Source organism: Esox lucius, chromosome 8 (genome assembly GCF_011004845.1).
Source record: "Esox lucius isolate fEsoLuc1 chromosome 8, fEsoLuc1.pri, whole genome shotgun sequence".
Classification (NCBI taxonomy): domain Eukaryota; kingdom Metazoa; phylum Chordata; class Actinopteri; order Esociformes; family Esocidae; genus Esox; species Esox lucius.
Window position 1 is genome coordinate 15644407 of NC_047576.1, and position 17957 is coordinate 15662363.

General features: G+C 38.0%; 1 protein-coding gene and 1 long non-coding RNA gene across 4 annotated transcripts in view; both read left to right on the plus strand.

The window, feature by feature from the left end:
* The window catches only part of LOC105011690, a 131175-nt gene that overhangs the window by 90115 nt on the left and 23103 nt on the right, over window positions 1-17957 (plus strand). For 2 of the 3 annotated variants that reach the window (XR_004576075.1, XR_828101.3), the window contains 2 exons: window positions 1065-1319; window positions 8810-8916. This is a non-coding gene — a long non-coding RNA (uncharacterized LOC105011690). Of the gene's footprint in view, window positions 1-1064; window positions 1320-7054; window positions 7171-8809; window positions 8917-17957 lie in introns of all 3 variants that reach the window. The other variant, XR_828102.3, reaches the window with a different exon arrangement.
* sox2 (SRY-box transcription factor 2) lies at window positions 4669-6688 on the plus strand. Its single transcript, XM_010871916.5, has one exon. It carries the CDS (start codon window positions 4944-4946, stop codon window positions 5892-5894), a length of 951 nt encoding a protein of 316 aa, XP_010870218.1. The 5' UTR covers window positions 4669-4943; the 3' UTR covers window positions 5895-6688.

Genomic DNA, 17957 nt, shown 5'->3' on the forward strand with positions numbered 1-17957 from the left:
GTGGTTAACCATGTTTTATCGGAAGAAAAGGCCTGAGCTACAACTGGAGTGGATTACAGCCATAGTGTAGAGCTATAGAAATGCAGAAGGAAGGGAGTAATTCCAATAGAAAAAGTACACTTTCCCTGCAGAGGCTTTTTGTCTTGAGAATCCTTCTTTCTCCTTCAGTTCCCTGTCTGGAGTGATAAAGACCATGACAGGCCAAAGCCAAAACCTAGGTGACATGGAGAGTAAATTCTGCCCTAACGATCTGTGACATGCAATACGTTTTGTTTCGTTAAACTTCCATTTGCCCTTTGTAACTCCTTAAGCACATTATTGATTACTCATATCTTAATTACAAATGGCATCATCTCCAAACTGAAAACCGTTATATTAAATGCCTATAGAGAAACCTTCATATATGCTCCTTTAATTAAATCATCTCACTTCCCAAAATAAACAATACTATGTGAAATCAATGCTAAGAGTACTATTGCAATTTTAAACCAACTAATTATGCAACCTTTAAGGGCAAAAAGTGACTGGTGCAGTTAAAATCAGCTGGTGAAATGTTTGTTGAAAAATGTAAGATGATAATAATATTATTAATAACACAAGGTATACATTTTCTTCTACCAATGCACTTTCTCCTCCCTTTGCTGTAGAGCCTTATTTCTGCAAAGAGGGGGGAAATCTTTAGCCAATTCCCATTCTATGTCTTTCAATAAACCAAGCCCATTACCTTACCGCAGCTTTTGTTGGCCCTATACAAGAGAGAACAAAATGGTTATTCAAGAGAACGCTTTAGATTTTTATTGTGGGTTGAATTCACAAAGAGCAGTGTTATTGTATTAAAAAGAACCATCTGTACCAGAAACAATGGCTTCAAATTATCTCTGAATACCCACTGAAAAAATATAAAGCTGTTCCTTCTCATTATGTGCGGTGTGAGGTGGGGGTGGAGGGGGGTGCTGAAACCGACTTGGTATAACTGACTTTTGTTGTTCTTGATGCATTCTTCTCTTTTTAAATCGGCCCCTTTTCAGATTGTGTGTAGCCATAAACCGCTTTTCTTGTTGCAGGGGTAGCGAGCAAAGGACCAGCGTTGAGCGAGGAGCCCGAGTACTGGTACGCTGATTTGGAGCACTAGCTCCATGAGAAATCTGCGGACTACCGCTAGTAAAGGGTGAGGAATGCCGGGTGTGCAGACCGCTGTTTTGGTCCAGCAGAGACCGAGATCTCCGGCGGCTGAAGGGTGGTTCTTGAATCGGACAGATACTGTTCAATCCTCGTTTCTGCCAATCACGCAAAGATGAGGACAACACCCAAACTGGCACGTAAGTAGCATTACAGTCTAGAGTGGTCCGGGGACAGTGAAAAGCAGCATGCGCGTGTACAGTGCACAGGAGTGTGATAGAGTATCTTATTAGGAGCTTCAGTGGTTGGTGTTTTTTTGCCATTGGTGTATCGGGCATAATTTAAAGCTCCTTCAACACTAGCAAGCATTACATTTCAAGTAGATTTTCTAATTAGGCCTATCAATTGAATGCTTTTTGATTTGTTTCTTTTGCAGGCCTACTGGCTTTTTTTCCCTCTTTTTTTTGCAGATAATTCTGGTCTAGTGTGTGTGGGTGTGTGTGTGTGTGCGTGTGTGTGTGTGTGTGCGTATATATATATATATATATATATATATATATATATATATATATATATATATATATATAATACAAGTGTATGTATTTCACTTTTTATACATGTACAATGGTCTTACTGTTAATTTGTTTTCTATTTGATTTGGGACACTTGCCGAATGTTGTCCGCCATAAATACTGAAACATCATTCTTGGTATATTGATTTGACTGTCCATTACTTTACTTACAATTTATTGATAGAAAGTAAAGAAAAATACACCAACGTAATTTAAAGGTTTATAAAATTATAAATCAAGCAAGCTTTCTTAAAGCTAATAAAATCTGTCTGAGGTTATGTCTTAGTTCTTTTTTTGTTGTACTTTCTCCAACTTCCTTGAAAAATTCCTAGGCTTCATTTACTGTAGCTTTATTAGATGCTCATGTGGTAATATTTTCTTACTACTCTCCAATCACTGGCACGGCCCCTAGTGGACAATAACGTGAAGCTTATTCTATTTATGTTCTTACCTTTAGTTTTTCTCACTTTCCATCTCTCTTCCTTTTGCTCCATCTCTCTTTTTTGAGAACATTAATGATTTGTTGAACATCCATTTAATCCATAAAAATAGTATATCCAGTTAGTGATATCCGTGCTGATTATGTTGGATAATGTTGAACAAATGTGGACTTTGAAGGAGTATATATAATGCGACAGTGTGTAATGGTTAGAGCCACTTTGGCAGTCTTGGTTTAATTATGGGTCAGCTTTCGCTTTTAAAAGGGAGCAAAAAGTAACTAAATTGCTTTAGAATTGACCAAAAAACTGTTATAATTTAATTTCACAGCCATTATGTTTACGATGTTTATTTGAGTAATACTGGATTCAATGGTTGTTTATTCATAAAAAAAATTGAAATAGATATTTGTGTTTTGCATTCAAGTTTAAAAACAAAATAGACTATGGGCCATATTTTATATAATGCCTTTTGCCCTGTCGAGCGTTAATTTAGAAGTCTTATAAGTCTTATTATTTGTATTATTCTGCGAGGGGATAAGATTTGATTTGGTCTAAGGAAAAACGGTGCTTACTCACAATTCTGTTAGTTGTCAAATAAGTTGATAATTAGATAACTAATAGAGGGACATTTCCTGTTAAGGATTTTTCAAGATTGCAGACCCACTGCTGTTTCTTTTTTACATTATCATAAGAAGATTACAAATAGCGGGAACAGTCAAATGCACATAGAGGAACGAGCAATTTAACTTGTGTTATAGCCTGGTTCGGTGTATCGTCAAATCTCGCCCAATTACTCAAAATTGAAACCTATGGGGGTAAAACACTTTCAAAGAATTGTATTGTTTGGTTCGATGTAATGTACCAAATCGGCATATTATTATTTAATAAACATATACATTAATGTAAGAGACCTATTATAGCCCACGCATTTAAATGTGTTAGTCTTTGTAAGCAATGTATCAAAAGAATGTGTCTTCAAAATGCAATATATTCAGTGTCCAGTTTTTCAATAGTGCCTGTTTGTTGTTTTTTCCAGCATCTCCAGCATCTTTGCCAACTGTTTTACCATAAGCATAAATGTTAAAAATATATATAATTAAAATTACTATACCAATAGGCCTATACAATACATGTTTTTGCTGCAATTTATAATAGAGCAAACTGGCTTAAGTAAGCTATAACAGTGTTCCATGACGGTTAAGGTTAATGTATGTATTGGCCATTTGCTATTGTCACTTTCGCCAGCAGACGGCGCTGATGGCATGCGAGAGCGTGTCTGTGTGTCGGTGTGGCCAGTAGCTTTAGGGACATCTTAGGAGGCTATGTGTGAATGCATTAACACGTGATGTTACTGGACACATAAAAGGCTTGTTATTGTATTTTGTTTCACATATAATTACCGTCTGTACCTCACAGTGTCCATTATGTTATCATAAAATAAACAATTTGTTTAAATAAGTAATTTGTCTATTTTAAACTTTTATGAAGCCTATGGGTTTTAATAATGCCAAATGTTGAGTTATGAGTTTAAGATGAAAATTATTTGGGTTTCAATCATTGAAGTAGTAACCACTCTGGGTCATGTTTATGATTAAACCCTTAATACTAAAACCTTTTTAATGGCTTATGACTAAGTAGATTTCAACAACAAATGTAATTGTTTTTTTTATTTTTTATTTATGGAGTGGAAGTTACATGTGGTGCATGTATAATTTGGTGCGGCAGATGTACTGAAAACAATAAGAAACAAAAGTATTTTTTGTGATGGCCCATGTCTCCGCTTTCTGTTGACATTCAACGTCAGTTCAATTGAAACAACAAGGCAACAGCTAAGATTACCCATCCATATTTCAGTGAAAAAAAGAGCTAAACTCAAACTGGTAACTTGTAGTAATTTTACAGGCCTAACACATGGCCAAATTTGTAATAAATAATAGCATCATCCTAATTGACATACCCTATAAACCACAACATTTATTTTTTAACTGGTATTACTACAAATGTTACTATGATAATATTAAGTTGAATCATTTATGCTGTATATTTGTATATGTTTGTGTTTTTTTCTATTTGTTTGCACCTGTTTTCAGTTGTTTAACGTCACAAGAATCACAACATAGCCTGCAAATAGCAAACACTATGTAACTACACATCAACATTGATTCAGTAAATATGCCATATCAAATGCCTTTTAAAATGTTAATAATTATTTTCAGCAACTTTTCAATGTTGGATTAAAATAAAAGATATACTTTAAATTCAGTTAAATTGGTTCAATATGCTGTTTACCTAGAAACATAATGAATGTATCCTACTGCATAACTTCTGGAGCTTGTGTTCCTTCAATGTTCAGTAGGAAGCACTTAAAGTTTGCAATCCTGGTAAAATGTTCCCACTTTAAGCACTTGCAATATAGCTGCTATTGGTTGATAACAGCAGCTTCTGCCTTCAGTGCTCCACCACTGACCGCGAGTAACCCCGCCCCTTTATGCTAAATAAAAGACACAATCCTGGCCGAGGGAACAGTCGCTCTGTGATTGGTCAGGTAAAAAGGCATTTATTCCCTGACAGCCCTCATCACATGAATGGTTGTCTATTAACTTGTTCAAAAAGTATCAGGAGTTGTCAAGGCTCTGGCGAAGAGGGAAAAGTACTCGTTTGTTGATTCTTTGAGACCAAGAAAGAAGTTTGTGGATTCAACAGGACCTAAGGCAAAACTACGTTTACTATTTTGCGAAGTTACTGAAATCGACAAGGTAACTCTTGGGTTGGACTTTGTTCATTGATTCGGCAAGTTAAAAAAAATCTGTTTATGATGTATAACATGATGGAAACTGAACTGAAACCCCCGGCACCCCAGACAAATTCTGGGGGAACGGGGAATTCAAATTCATCTGGAAACAACCAGAAAAACAGTCCGGACCGAGTCAAGAGACCCATGAATGCCTTCATGGTTTGGTCGAGGGGACAACGAAGAAAGATGGCTCAGGAAAATCCCAAAATGCACAATTCGGAAATAAGCAAAAGACTTGGGGCCGAGTGGAAACTTCTATCCGAGAGCGAAAAGCGACCTTTCATTGACGAAGCGAAGCGTCTACGGGCTCTGCACATGAAGGAACATCCGGATTACAAATACAGACCCCGGAGGAAAACCAAGACGTTGATGAAGAAGGACAAGTACACTCTGCCAGGTGGGCTTCTTGCGCCGGGCGGCAATGGCATGGGCGCGGGAGTGGGTGTAGGGGGAGGCTTGGGTGGTGGGGTTAATCAAAGGATGGACAGTTACGCACATATGAACGGCTGGACGAATGGAGGTTATGGCATGATGCAGGAGCAGCTTGGCTATGGGCAGCACCCTGGTTTAAATGCTCACAACACCGCGCAGATGCAGCCAATGCACCGCTATGACATGAGCGCACTTCAGTACAACTCCATGACTAGCTCCCAGACCTACATGAACGGATCCCCAACGTATAGCATGTCCTACTCACAGCAGAGCACACCTGGAATGACTCTGGGCTCCATGGGTTCAGTGGTCAAGTCAGAGTCCAGTTCTAGCCCCCCTATAGTTACGTCGTCTTCTCACTCCAGGGGTGCTCCTTGTCAGACGGGAGACCTTCGGGACATGATCAGTATGTACTTACCGGGCGCTGAGGTGGCGGAGCAAACTGCCCAAAGCAGACTCCATATGTCCCAACATTACCAGAGCACATCTGTACCCGGCACGACGATTAATGGCACACTCCCATTATCACATATGTAAATGAACTTTTATAAGAGATACTGGACTACTCTGGACTATTTTTGTACAGAAAATGTGGGGAGGGAAAAGTTGTATAGAACTCAAGGAAGAACACAAACCTTTTTTTTCCTTTCTATTCTAAAGAAAAGTTCTAGAAGAACGGTAGGAACTCTGCAAAAGTTTTTCAATGGTGAACGAGTTTGGAAATTAGAAAGTGGGAGTCTCAATCAGATGTTTTATTATTGCAATCACCTTTTGTACAGTATTTATCAAAGAAACAACAATCAGATGTAATGTTTGTAAACTACAAGAGGTTACATTTTTAGAAACAGCGATTCTGCAGAAAAGACAATGGCAGAATTGAAATAGATAACCAATATGCTCCTAAAACTGCAAACGTTTGAATAGAAGGAGTAATCAAAGCAGGTAAACATTTCTCCTTGACGGTCATTGGTACTAAACCATTTTAATAATAAAAAACTATGAATACGCAGAAACCTTTCCTTACAGGTTAAGCATAGGCTACTTGTTAATTTATATTTTGTCTCCCACTTTTCATCTGTTAGAGGTATGACGTTTGTGTTCTTTATTTTCTAATGATTTGTACAATGTATGTGTATTTACTGTGATATTTTAAGTTTTTATTTCAAATTTCATTCCCGTAGTTGTATTTTGAAATTTGGCCTGTACGCAGCTGCCAACACTCCATGTATATATTTGAACTAATATCATCATTATAACAGTTACAATTTCAGCTGAGTTTTTTCAATATGCAGTTTGAAATGAATAAATTTTTGAAATTTGGATACTTGAAATTGTATGAGTTTTGATTTTATTTATCATTTAATCCATTCATGCTGAATTGGTTTGGATTGTCCATGTTTTCTAGGCCTATTGCATTTAGGCTGTTTTATTATTGAAATCATGTAAGAAATTGATAGGCTTTCATATTTTGTAATATTTAAATTTTTTACAATCCAGTGAAAGATAACAAGATCATAACATGTTAAGTCTTAAATCATATCCCATCATAACTATCAACAAAATCAAAGCGAATTATTTCATGGTCCGTAGGTGGGTGCGTAAATGCTTGTGTGCACGCACATGCTTCTGTTTCTTATACATTGTCATGTTTAATACTTAGATTACAGATTAAGTTTAACAACGTTTTTATTTTTTAGTGAAATGAATTATGCGCCGGATCACGATGGACTTCCGCGTGAGAAAATGTGTTGCCTCTAAACCTATGCTTTGAGGGGAAGATAATTCGCCCAAAATGTTGAAGATTCTCAACAAGGTAGTCGTTCATTTTATATTTTTTAATTATCCATACACCCCTTATTTAATTTATTTTAATTTGTATCCGTATTTAGAGTTGCTTCTGGGCTTGCATATAATTTATTACAGGCATACTGATTTGAATTAAGTTGACCTCTTATTATCAGAAAAAAGTGTGCGTGGTAAAATGAACGCTAACAGGTCCATGTGAGCGACATAATTATTATTTACTTCTGAAAGTTAACAGTTAAGTTAAGGCTATTGATATAGATCAACCCCTCTCAGCCAGAACGAAAAAATTAATAATACTTAATATTGTTACACACAGTAGCATAGTCAGGCCTTCTTGTCACAACGGCATGCAATGACTTTATCCAATTATATCACTCCATAATAATGCAACTATTCGTTTGGTATCAAGTTGTTCACTTCCTTACGCTAAATGTAGCCTGTTTCATCACTGAATCAAATGCAAATGTATTCACCAAAATATCAAAATACCTAAACATTTAATGAAAAAATGTCTAGGCTAAATAGCTCCAAAAGAGTGAGAATTTCTATTAACCATTTCACACAGTTCATGTTACTGGGTCGATTGACGTATGCTTAAAATAGTGCCTGAAGTGTTCAGACAGCAATATGACGTTTCTCAAAATTAGCTCTCAATGAGATAATGGAACATTATTTGACTATAATAACGTTTCAAATCTGGGGATGTTGAAATATTTTTCCCCAACTGCCGAGGTAGATTAACACTGTTGCTTGCCAAGGCTGGGAAGCTTCTATTACACAAGGTCTCTGGGGAAAGGAGCTCACATTAACCGCTAAATGAATATTTGACGAGGCTCATTCCAAAGTATTATTCCAACTAACGTGTCCCTACCGGACTTTCAAGGGGTCAGGGAGCAGTGGTTCAATTAATTATTTATACAAACTGTAGAATTGGTTGTAATAGCTGAACATGTTTGATAAACTAGGATTTTTATGTCGAGTGTATGAGGGTTTTTATTTTAATTTAACTGCAGCACAAATGACCTATGTGATCATTACCTAAACTATATATTTTGAGTGTGTGTTTATCTTTAGTTGTATTCATGATCTAGAACATTGTAATAAATGTAATTTGATAACTTTAGAATTTCACCAATAATAGATTACAAACACCTACAGTAGGCCAATAGATCATGCGTAGATTTTTTTTATGGCAAAATAGATTAAACACGTTTCAGGTGAGGGGGTGACTATATTTCCATTGCTTGTGATAAGGTAAAGGTCATGAACTACCCAAATAATTGTATTAGGCCATTGAACCTATTGAACTTGAGACGTTTGTATTGGACTTCTACTGAAAGACTTCCGTTTTCTACAAATTGAATGAGGGATATAAGGCCTTGACAATTCCTTGGAGGAACAGTGATCAGTCAAGAAATCCCTCTGTTAGGCCACCACAGTACAAAGAAAGTACAAAAGATGAGTGTTTTAAATTATTTTCAATTGCGTGATTGAATCTCAAAGCGCTCAATGGCGCGCCTATTCAAACACTGCTGGTTTGTGTCCAACCTCTCATGTTTTGAATGCTTGGATATAGGCCGTCATTTGCTTGGATAAAGGCAATCATAAAACATTGACGACTAAATATATCGTTTTGTGTGATATAGGATAACAACGACGTATAAGAAGACCCAAAGGTTCCCAAAGGCTTTGGTTTTGCTCCACCGCAGTCCGCCCTGAGAGGCTGCCGTATCGGTTTGGAGAGCAACAGGTGGTAAGCGCGCTATGTTTTTGCTCATACTAAATCCCCTCAGGTATGATCTTTTGAGTCTTTGTGAAATGACACGCGCTTCGGAGAAAGTATGGGCCTAATTATCACAACATACAGCAGGACCATACCAGCATAAATAAAGAAATTTGGTTACAAATGCGCACGCGTAGTGATACCCAACTAGGTTTCTAATCCTACGCCTAAACTACTGATACGGATCAATGACGTGTACTAGACTGGTGAATAGGGCATGTAATTTGCTTCGTTTTCCTTCTCATCCAATATTTTCTTGGACTTCACATGGGCGAGAGTATGTTCCTAAAACGAATTCTTAATGGGGGTGGGGTAATATTTTATAATTAAGGAAATCTGGATAAACCTCAAGGCATAATGGATATGCCTTCTACAAAGTAAATGCAATTGTCATATTCCTTTATCCTAATTGGTAGCATGACTGATTTTGAGAAGATAATATTTTTATAGACTGGTGTTGATGTTTTTATTTATTATTTCTGCGGGAAAATGTCTCGTTATGCACTTCATTGGACCACTCTCCATTGATAACAATCTAACTACTATAACTACAGTTCAAAGAAAACGACTTTCTTTCAACTTTAAGTAATGTCTTTCTCTGCTGCAGTTTGGGCAGTTGAGCGTGGATTCAGCAATGTGAGATTCGTTGAATTGAAAACTGTCAGAGATGTCGTTTTTTAACTGTCTCAAATGGGGTGAATAGCAGTCACTCCCTGATCCAATGCAGGTGCGGGGAAGCAGGGGGATGGGGGTCTCTCTGCGCGGCCAAAATGCGCATTCTGTTCAATAGACCACACACTGTCAGCCAGCATGCCATCATCTCTACGCGTCTCATGCGTTCTCAGTACATTGCAGCCCTTCCGAGTGCACGCATTTTTCTTTCTGTTCGGCACCAGACTATACACAAGCGTTTTCTCTAATGACTGTCAGTTATCCTGTGTTTTTAACACCCCTTTTTGCTAATAAAGAATTATAGGCATTCGAACATGTGCTTTGAGAACATAGACAACATTATTTTAAATCCTTACATTATATGATACAGTTTACAACTTATTTACTTTGGCAATTGTATTCAGATATGTTGTAATGTGATTCAAATAATCAGAATGGTTACATTTTAAAATGTTACAACTTTTTTTTACTCCATTGTCATCGCGGCCTTTTAGTTGCTTTCGATTTTGGACACAGCTTAATTTGATGGATGTTGGGTTGTAGATTTTAGAAGAGCGACCCTAAACTCATTAGAAATTCTGGCGTCAGAATAGAGAGACTGGATTAGAACGGGGAACACTGTTCAATGGATTAATAGCAGTGTGGTTGTAAATACAATATACCACTGTACTCAAGTTGCTATGGAGGCCTGAAGCACTTGGCTATAATTCGAATGCAACCGCGGGACGTAGCTCTGATACAACAGAACTCACTTTAGTATTTCAGTATCTCTATTATTTTGTGTTTTAATAATAGAGGAAAAAAACATATATTCAAGTCCTATCACTGTAAAGTGTTCTGACAGTGTGCATTAATATTTGATGTTCTTCCAATGTCGGGATGCAGTTGAAAAAATTAAATTATCTTAAACACAGTGTAAGATTATGCGCTCTATTACGAATCACGTCACCGAGTATACTTTTTTTGTATATATATATATATATATATATATATATATATATGTGTGTATATTTATATATATATATATATATTTTTTTTTACAAACAATGGACAAAGAAAGGAACAAAACGGAGGGATGCGGTATTTTATGCTTAAAATATATGATACACATTGTTTTATAAGTAATTCGAGTTAATGCATTCTCAATGACAGGATAACAGCGGATAATTGGCTCTTTTTTCAGAACAACGACGTAAATCACCATCTCTATTATTTAATAACGTCAAACGCTTCACTGGATTGGCTCTGACAGAGAATACCTTAACTCTATGCGGTGTTGTTTGGTGAATGAACAATGCACATCTAATTGTGGAAATTTCAGCAGCCGCATGCACTGCAAGTGAACAGCAAAGACATTGAACTTAGATCCGAACACACGTCCACTTTTCGTTCTACAGTGTGACCCACATTCCTCTATTCTAGGAAGGGGAACATATTCATTTAGGTTTATCTATGCCAGGTTTATCTATGCCCCCCCCCCCCCCCCCCCAAATAGTCTAAACAAGAGCATTAAGCAGTTACATATAGCCTCAAGTCTAACTCTTTGTGTATTATTTTGATTACCAACATTTTCGTTTTGCGATGGGAGCTTCTGTATGACTTGGCTGACTTGGAATACTTTAGTTTCACTTTAGGAATATTCCGGTTTTGTCGTTACGTGTCTTTACTAAAAGTAACAGACGCTATCCAGCTCGCAACAGGTGATGACGAACTCCTAAACGATAGGCTGAATGTATTTTAATCGTGTCAAAAAGTGAAAGTGGCGCACCTTATTGGTTGTGCTGTTATTGTGCTGAAACCAAGTTTACCGATGTGCAACAATAGTGGTGGGCAAGTGTTTCTGAGTTTCCAAGGCTATTGGTCCGTCCACCCCATGCCTAGAACAATATATGCTTTGATGCAGCGGTGCAGCCAGCAGGGGTGTGCAGTACGATGCATATCAAGCTCGAGCTTTGTGGACCACTACCATAGCCTAGGAGACAAACGAAGCGAGAAGCCCAGTTCGCGGGGTGGGGAGCTTAGCAGGATGTCTGTTTCACACAGCTTTTGATGGTTGTGCGTCTGTGTTGATGCTTCCCTTCAGGCGTTTAACCAAAACCACGTCCTCTGTGATCAGTTTTTGATTATCTTATTGCAAACATGATAAATAACAGCACTAAACAATGCATTGTTAAAACTAACAATATTTTTTACAACACTTCTTTGCACAGATTTACGCACATGTTTAGCCTAACGAACATCAATCGGGTTTTTTAGTAATATAATATTTAAGGACTATCTATGATAGTCATCATACTTTTTTTGGTAAATCATCAACAGACTAAACGGGACTTCTGTCATTTCTCAGTAGTTCCAATTGCCTTTACAAGACCGCCGCTATTCAACCAACTCTCTGTCCACAGCATTGCACCGACTTCCCCATCAGCAGTTCTCATTGTTCACAATTACTTCATGAATCCAGGCTTCGAGAACCCCTTATTCACACCCCAAAATTGATCAACGACCCAGTAAAAGCATCTGGATATATGCAAATATATACCAGAAAGGGAAAAGAGAAAAGTATACTGTCAGTCATTCAGTGTGAGCATATGCACCATAGTGTTTCCCTATCGCTGCATTTTTGTAGGCCTGTATGTACCCCATTACTTACTTGAATGAACAACGTTTTAAAATAAAATAATGTTGTTAGGAAATTGATCAAGTAGCCTACATGTGTTACCAAACAATGTTGCCTTAATTGGCTGTGGAAACAATCTAGAACTAAACTTTTAAAAACTGGTTAACATTTGTCTGTTGAAGGATATTTAAGTAATTAACTAATATATTCTTAATTCCATATTAACGCGTGCAGTAGTTCTAATTAAACTTAAACAGAGTTATGTTCAGTCATGTCCAACTTTATCAATATGTGTATGCCTGTGGCTATCAAAAGTCTGTGTAGGCTTACATCACTGGCTTTACCTAGTTTGCTAGAGGCTGTCGTTCTATGTGCTTTTGAATAGAGGGTTTACGTTTTTTTCTGAGAACTGAAAGGCCCCCACCACGGCACTTTTTATATTTTGCTGGACAGGCGACATGATGGCGGAATCATTTGAACAGAAGTTGGAGAAACTCTCCTTGAGCGTTTGAGCGCATGGGTTTGACCACTGAAAAACTTTAAATGGTTACATATTCTTAACAGACAACAGAGGCTACAGTAAAAACGATTTTCCTCATTTATATTATCATTAACATTTAAATAACTTAGCTTGACTTAAATATTATATTCAGGGATGTGAAAGACATTAATACATTTGAGGAAACTCAATCTAATAGGCTAGGCCGGCTCTGGCAAACATTAAAGATTGTTGGGCTTAATAATAAACAACACGCAACATTATTCCAAATGTGTGAAATTATGTGTGTATGAAACAAACAGACAAATATAGGTAAATCCTTTAGGCCTTTTCACGTTGCAACTGTGTGCCTACTGAAGAAACAGCATAAAAGCAGAAAAAGAAAAATTAAATGAGCTCACGCTTAATCATTTATTACTCAAAATGGTTGTGTTAAATATACGCAATTAGGCGACAACAGTAAATCGTATCATCGATCTACTTGTCATTTCTATCACATATTGCAAGAACTGTTAAACTGATCATGTTGAATCCATACGTTTCCATGGATTGCATCTCTTAACACAAAAGTGTGGCGTAGATCCTAATTTTTGAATGGTCCCAGCATTCCTGTCACTTTGACAAAAGCAGTTCTGCTATGGAAAGGTGGGTCCTTAAAAAGTCTCTAGAGTCCATTCGATGCGTTTTTGTGACTATTAAGGCATTACTCAGATTTGATATGTGTTTTCTTCATGGGGTAAACGACGCTCCGGATGGGAGAGGTTGGCGCTTACCTTTGGGGAATATTACGCATATATTTATGAAAATGTAATTACTTTGTTTCTTAAACGTTTGCGATAAACTTTTTTTTAAACTCAAGACTGTGAATGATAATAATCATAATATTAACCTTTTAATTCGGTTGTTATAAAAGCTTACCCTTCTGGGTTTTGGGAGCTGCACCTGTGGCAGCGTTTTTGTGATAGGCAAAGCGACTGGGATAGGGATTTGGGGAGGGAAGGAGGTGGAACTATACTGTTCAGAGCGCTACCCCGTCACTGCATTTGATTATAAATAAGAAGAGTTCACACGCTGATCGAGTGACTATGGGGAACAAGCGAACCATTTTAATCAGGTGGCTATCTCACTATCGCGGAGATCAGAGCTCTGTCACTCCCAAGCTCGTCATTGTGTCTCCCCCTTCGAAATGACATCTCCCTCAGAAAAGCGAATCTAGTGACTGGATGAGATTTCACTGTCTCTGAAGTATAAGTCCCATTCATTTGCATAACGCAGACAAACGTGTTCTGTAGCCTACCTACCACCAGTGTTCATTTGGTTAACGAAAAACAGCCTACATGTCAAGTATCTATATTCCCTGACCATGGTGAGACGATGACGAGACAGTATACCTGTGACTAAATCAATTCCTATATTCATTTACGAAAAAAAGGACAATACCAAAATGTTAGTGACCTACAAGAGACATTAACATTATTTTCAGTTTTTTTTCTGTACAGAATCATGTGCATGCATGGATATCTTGGTGTAGTGCGGCCTTGTCATTGGTTGAATGACACATTGTCCACCGGTCTACCTATTCACTGCATACTCACTCCTACTCTCCCTGCAAACAAAAACGCCAGACATTCCCAAATAGTCTAATTCGCTGTGAAAGTAAACCTACATTCTGGCCTCAACTTCAACACCCGTCTTACAGGGGCTTGGGTGGGGAAAAATCGATATGGATCTACAATGTGACTGAGAAAGACTATTGTAATCACTGATCAGATACTTGCAGCTACTGTAACTACACCTCAAGAGGGACCTCATGTGCACAATCCTACACAGTATGGCATGGTACTATCACAGGTAGCCATTAGTTGGACTTAGATGGTTCATGGTTAACTGTCATGCAACCTGGTCTCATTGGAATAAGTAGACTATTTTATGTAAATCTATGGCACCCGATTTCATATGATATGTAATGTTAGGTTACATTACAATGCGCTACCAAAATGTTTAATACATTATGAATTGACTAAAACATAACATATGTTACGAACGCTATTAAAACGTATCATATGTTATGAATGCTTGACAAACGTATCATATGTTACGAACGGTACGAAAACGTATTATATGTTACAAACGCTACTAAAAGTTTCATATATTACGAATTTGCACAAAACATCCAAGCCATGTTTCAAACCTGCGATGTTTAGCTCTGCAGATGGGCATCCTACCCACTGCTCCATACAGGGATAGCAGAGATGGAGGGACGAGGAATGGCCTTACCAAGGTCGCTATAATTTGTAATAAACACATTTTAACATTACACTTAATGTTAGGGATCACAGCACTGGGGTTAAGGTTTGGGTAAAGGTTAGGTATCACAGCACTGGAGTTCAGGTTAGGGTTTGGGTTAAGGTTAGGTATCACAGCACTGAGGTTAAGGTTAGGGTTAAGGTTTGAGTTATGGTTGGAAAGAAAATCACTCAAAATAACATATTGACCTTGTAACACCACTACTCGCTGCCTCAAAAAGGAAGTTCCTATTTGGAGCAGTGGGTAGTGCACCTGTCTGTGGAGCTGAAGGACATGGGTTTTAAACACAGCCTGCCAATTGCTCTTATTTTTCTGGATTATTGCTCTAACGTTACTTCACCTAACATAATATATCTTACCAATTCAGCTGTCAAAGATTTACATAAATTGTCTGCATATTCCAATGAGAACAGGTTGTGTTATGTTTTATAGCTATATCAATCAGTAAGTAAGCTTAAATCTTTATTCTGTATAACGTTAATGTTGTCACTTCTCAGGGGAATACATAATTTATTTTGCATGCATCTTTGACCAGGGCTGTGCACAGACTTTTTTTAGAGGTATATGCTGAAACGAAAAAAGGGGCTGAGTGTGTTGTCGGCTTACACTGACGGACGATATGTTGGAGTGCGTGACACGTGTTACGAAGTCAGATGCCGCATGCCCTTCGAAGTACTCGTGTCAGGGAGATGAATGGGCGCATGTCAATGGGAATTGCAAGGTTAATGTGCTCTGCACATGTTGACCCTTACCTGTCCACGTGTCTGTCTTTGACAGCCGAGGGAATGATATGTTACTGTATTTTAGAGTTCAGACCTGCCGCTAGGGGCAGTGGTGAGCATAGTTAGAGTGAAATATAGTTGATTTTCTTGGAAAGTGATTGTGCTTGGGCTGGTGAATGGGAAACACCCCTGGCGATTTTATTTACCCTTCAATAACCCAAACCTTAAGAACAGTGCTGTGATACCTTACATGACCTTCACTCCAATTGTTGCAAGTTCAAATCCAAAGTGAAGCAATTTCTTCACTCTTTTTTTATTTATATTTTTTACAATAACCCTATCCTTAACCTCAGTACTGTAATGTCTATCCTTAACTCTAACCTAACCTTTTAGTATTCTAACCTTAACCCTAACCTTAATCCCAGTACATTTTAGCAAATTCGTAATGTACCACAATGTAACATATAGGAATTTGTATGCACTATATGGCCAAAAATTATGTGGACACCCGACCATCACACCTATATGAGCTTGTTTGACATTCAGCCAAAAGTACATTTGTGAGGTCAGGCACTGATGTTGGTGGGGAACGCCTGGCTCGCAATCATCATTCCAATTGGGATTGAGGTCAGGGCTCTGTCTAGGCCACTCGAATTCCTCCACACCAACCTCGTCGAACCACGTCTTTTTGGACCGAGCTTTGTGCACAGAGGTACAGTCATGCTGGAACAGGAAAGGGCCTTCCCCAAACTGTTGCCACAAAGTTGGAAGCACCCAATTGTCTAAAATGTCTTTGTAGCCTGTAGCATTAATATGACCATTCCCCGAGACCATTATCCCTCCTCAACCAAACTTTACTTTATTATGCATTCCAGTAGGTAGTGTTCTCCTGGCATCTGCTACACCCAGATTTGTCCATCAGACTAGCAGATAGTGAAGCATGATTCATCACTCCAGAGAACATGTTTCCACTGCTCCAGAGTCCAGTGGCAGCATGCTTTGAACCGCTCCAGCTGATGCTTGGCATTGCGCATGTTGCTGTGAGGCTTGCGTACAGCTGCTCTGCCATGGAAACCCATTTCCAGAGCCACAGTTCTTGAGCTGATGTTGCTTCCATAGGCAGTTTGGAATTCTGTGGTGAGTGATGGAACAGATGATATGCGATTTTTACATGCTAAGCGCTTCAGCACTCAGTGGCCCTACTCTGTGAGTTTGTGTGGTCTACCACTTCGTGGCTGGGCTGTTGTTGCACCTAGACGCTTCCACTTCACAATTATAGCATTTATAGTTGACAGGGTCAGGTCTAGTAGGGCAGTAGTTTCACAAACTGACTTGTGGCATCCTGTGACAGTGCCACATTTTTCTCCTGATTCTCTGAATATTTTATTGATATTATGTACCGTAGATGATAAGATCCCAAACTCTTTGCAGTTTAATGTTGAGAAACATTATTCTTAAATTGTTGCACTATTTCCCTGCGCAGTCTTTCACAAAGTGGTGAACCCCTCCCCATCCTAACTTCTGACAGACCCATCCTCTATGGAATGATCAGTTAATACCCAATCATGTTACTGACCTGTTGCCAATTTACCTAATTAGTTGTGTGATACTCCACCAGGTTGAGTTTTTAGCATTACACATTTTTTCAGTCTATCGTTACCTCTATCACAACTTTTTTGAAACGTGTTGACATCAAATTCAAAGTGAGCATATATTCTTCAAGGAACAGTAACATATTTCATTTCCAATGTAACACTTAATATGTTGTCTTTTTACTATTTTCTATCAAATATAGGATTTAAATGATTTGCACATCATTAAATCGCAGCGTCCCAACTTTTTGGGAAACAGGTTCGTAGTTTCAAGATGGTTTAAAGAAACACAAATGTAGATATGTGCGTATTTGTTATTTATTTGCAATTGTTTTGAAACTAGTGCTAAATAGTGCTACAATGATGGGGTCATATCTGAAATTCTCAATTTATATGCCCCTTCCACAATTAGTATGATATATTTAGCCTGGCATGGTTTGTTTAAGACAGAAGATATCTGTACATATTTTTGATAATTATCAATTTTGCAACTACTTTGCAGCTAATTTGCAACTGCTTAGCATTTTAGCTAACAAAAAACATAAAGGATTCTTTCCGGAATCCCGATCCAGTCCCTGTGCCTTTGCTCAGAGAGCCCCACA

What these genes read in the sequence shown, in the direction of transcription:
- sox2 (XM_010871916.5), top strand. Translation starts at nt 4,944, where the DNA reads ATGATGTATAACATGATGGAAACTGAACTGAAACCCCCGGCACCCCAG.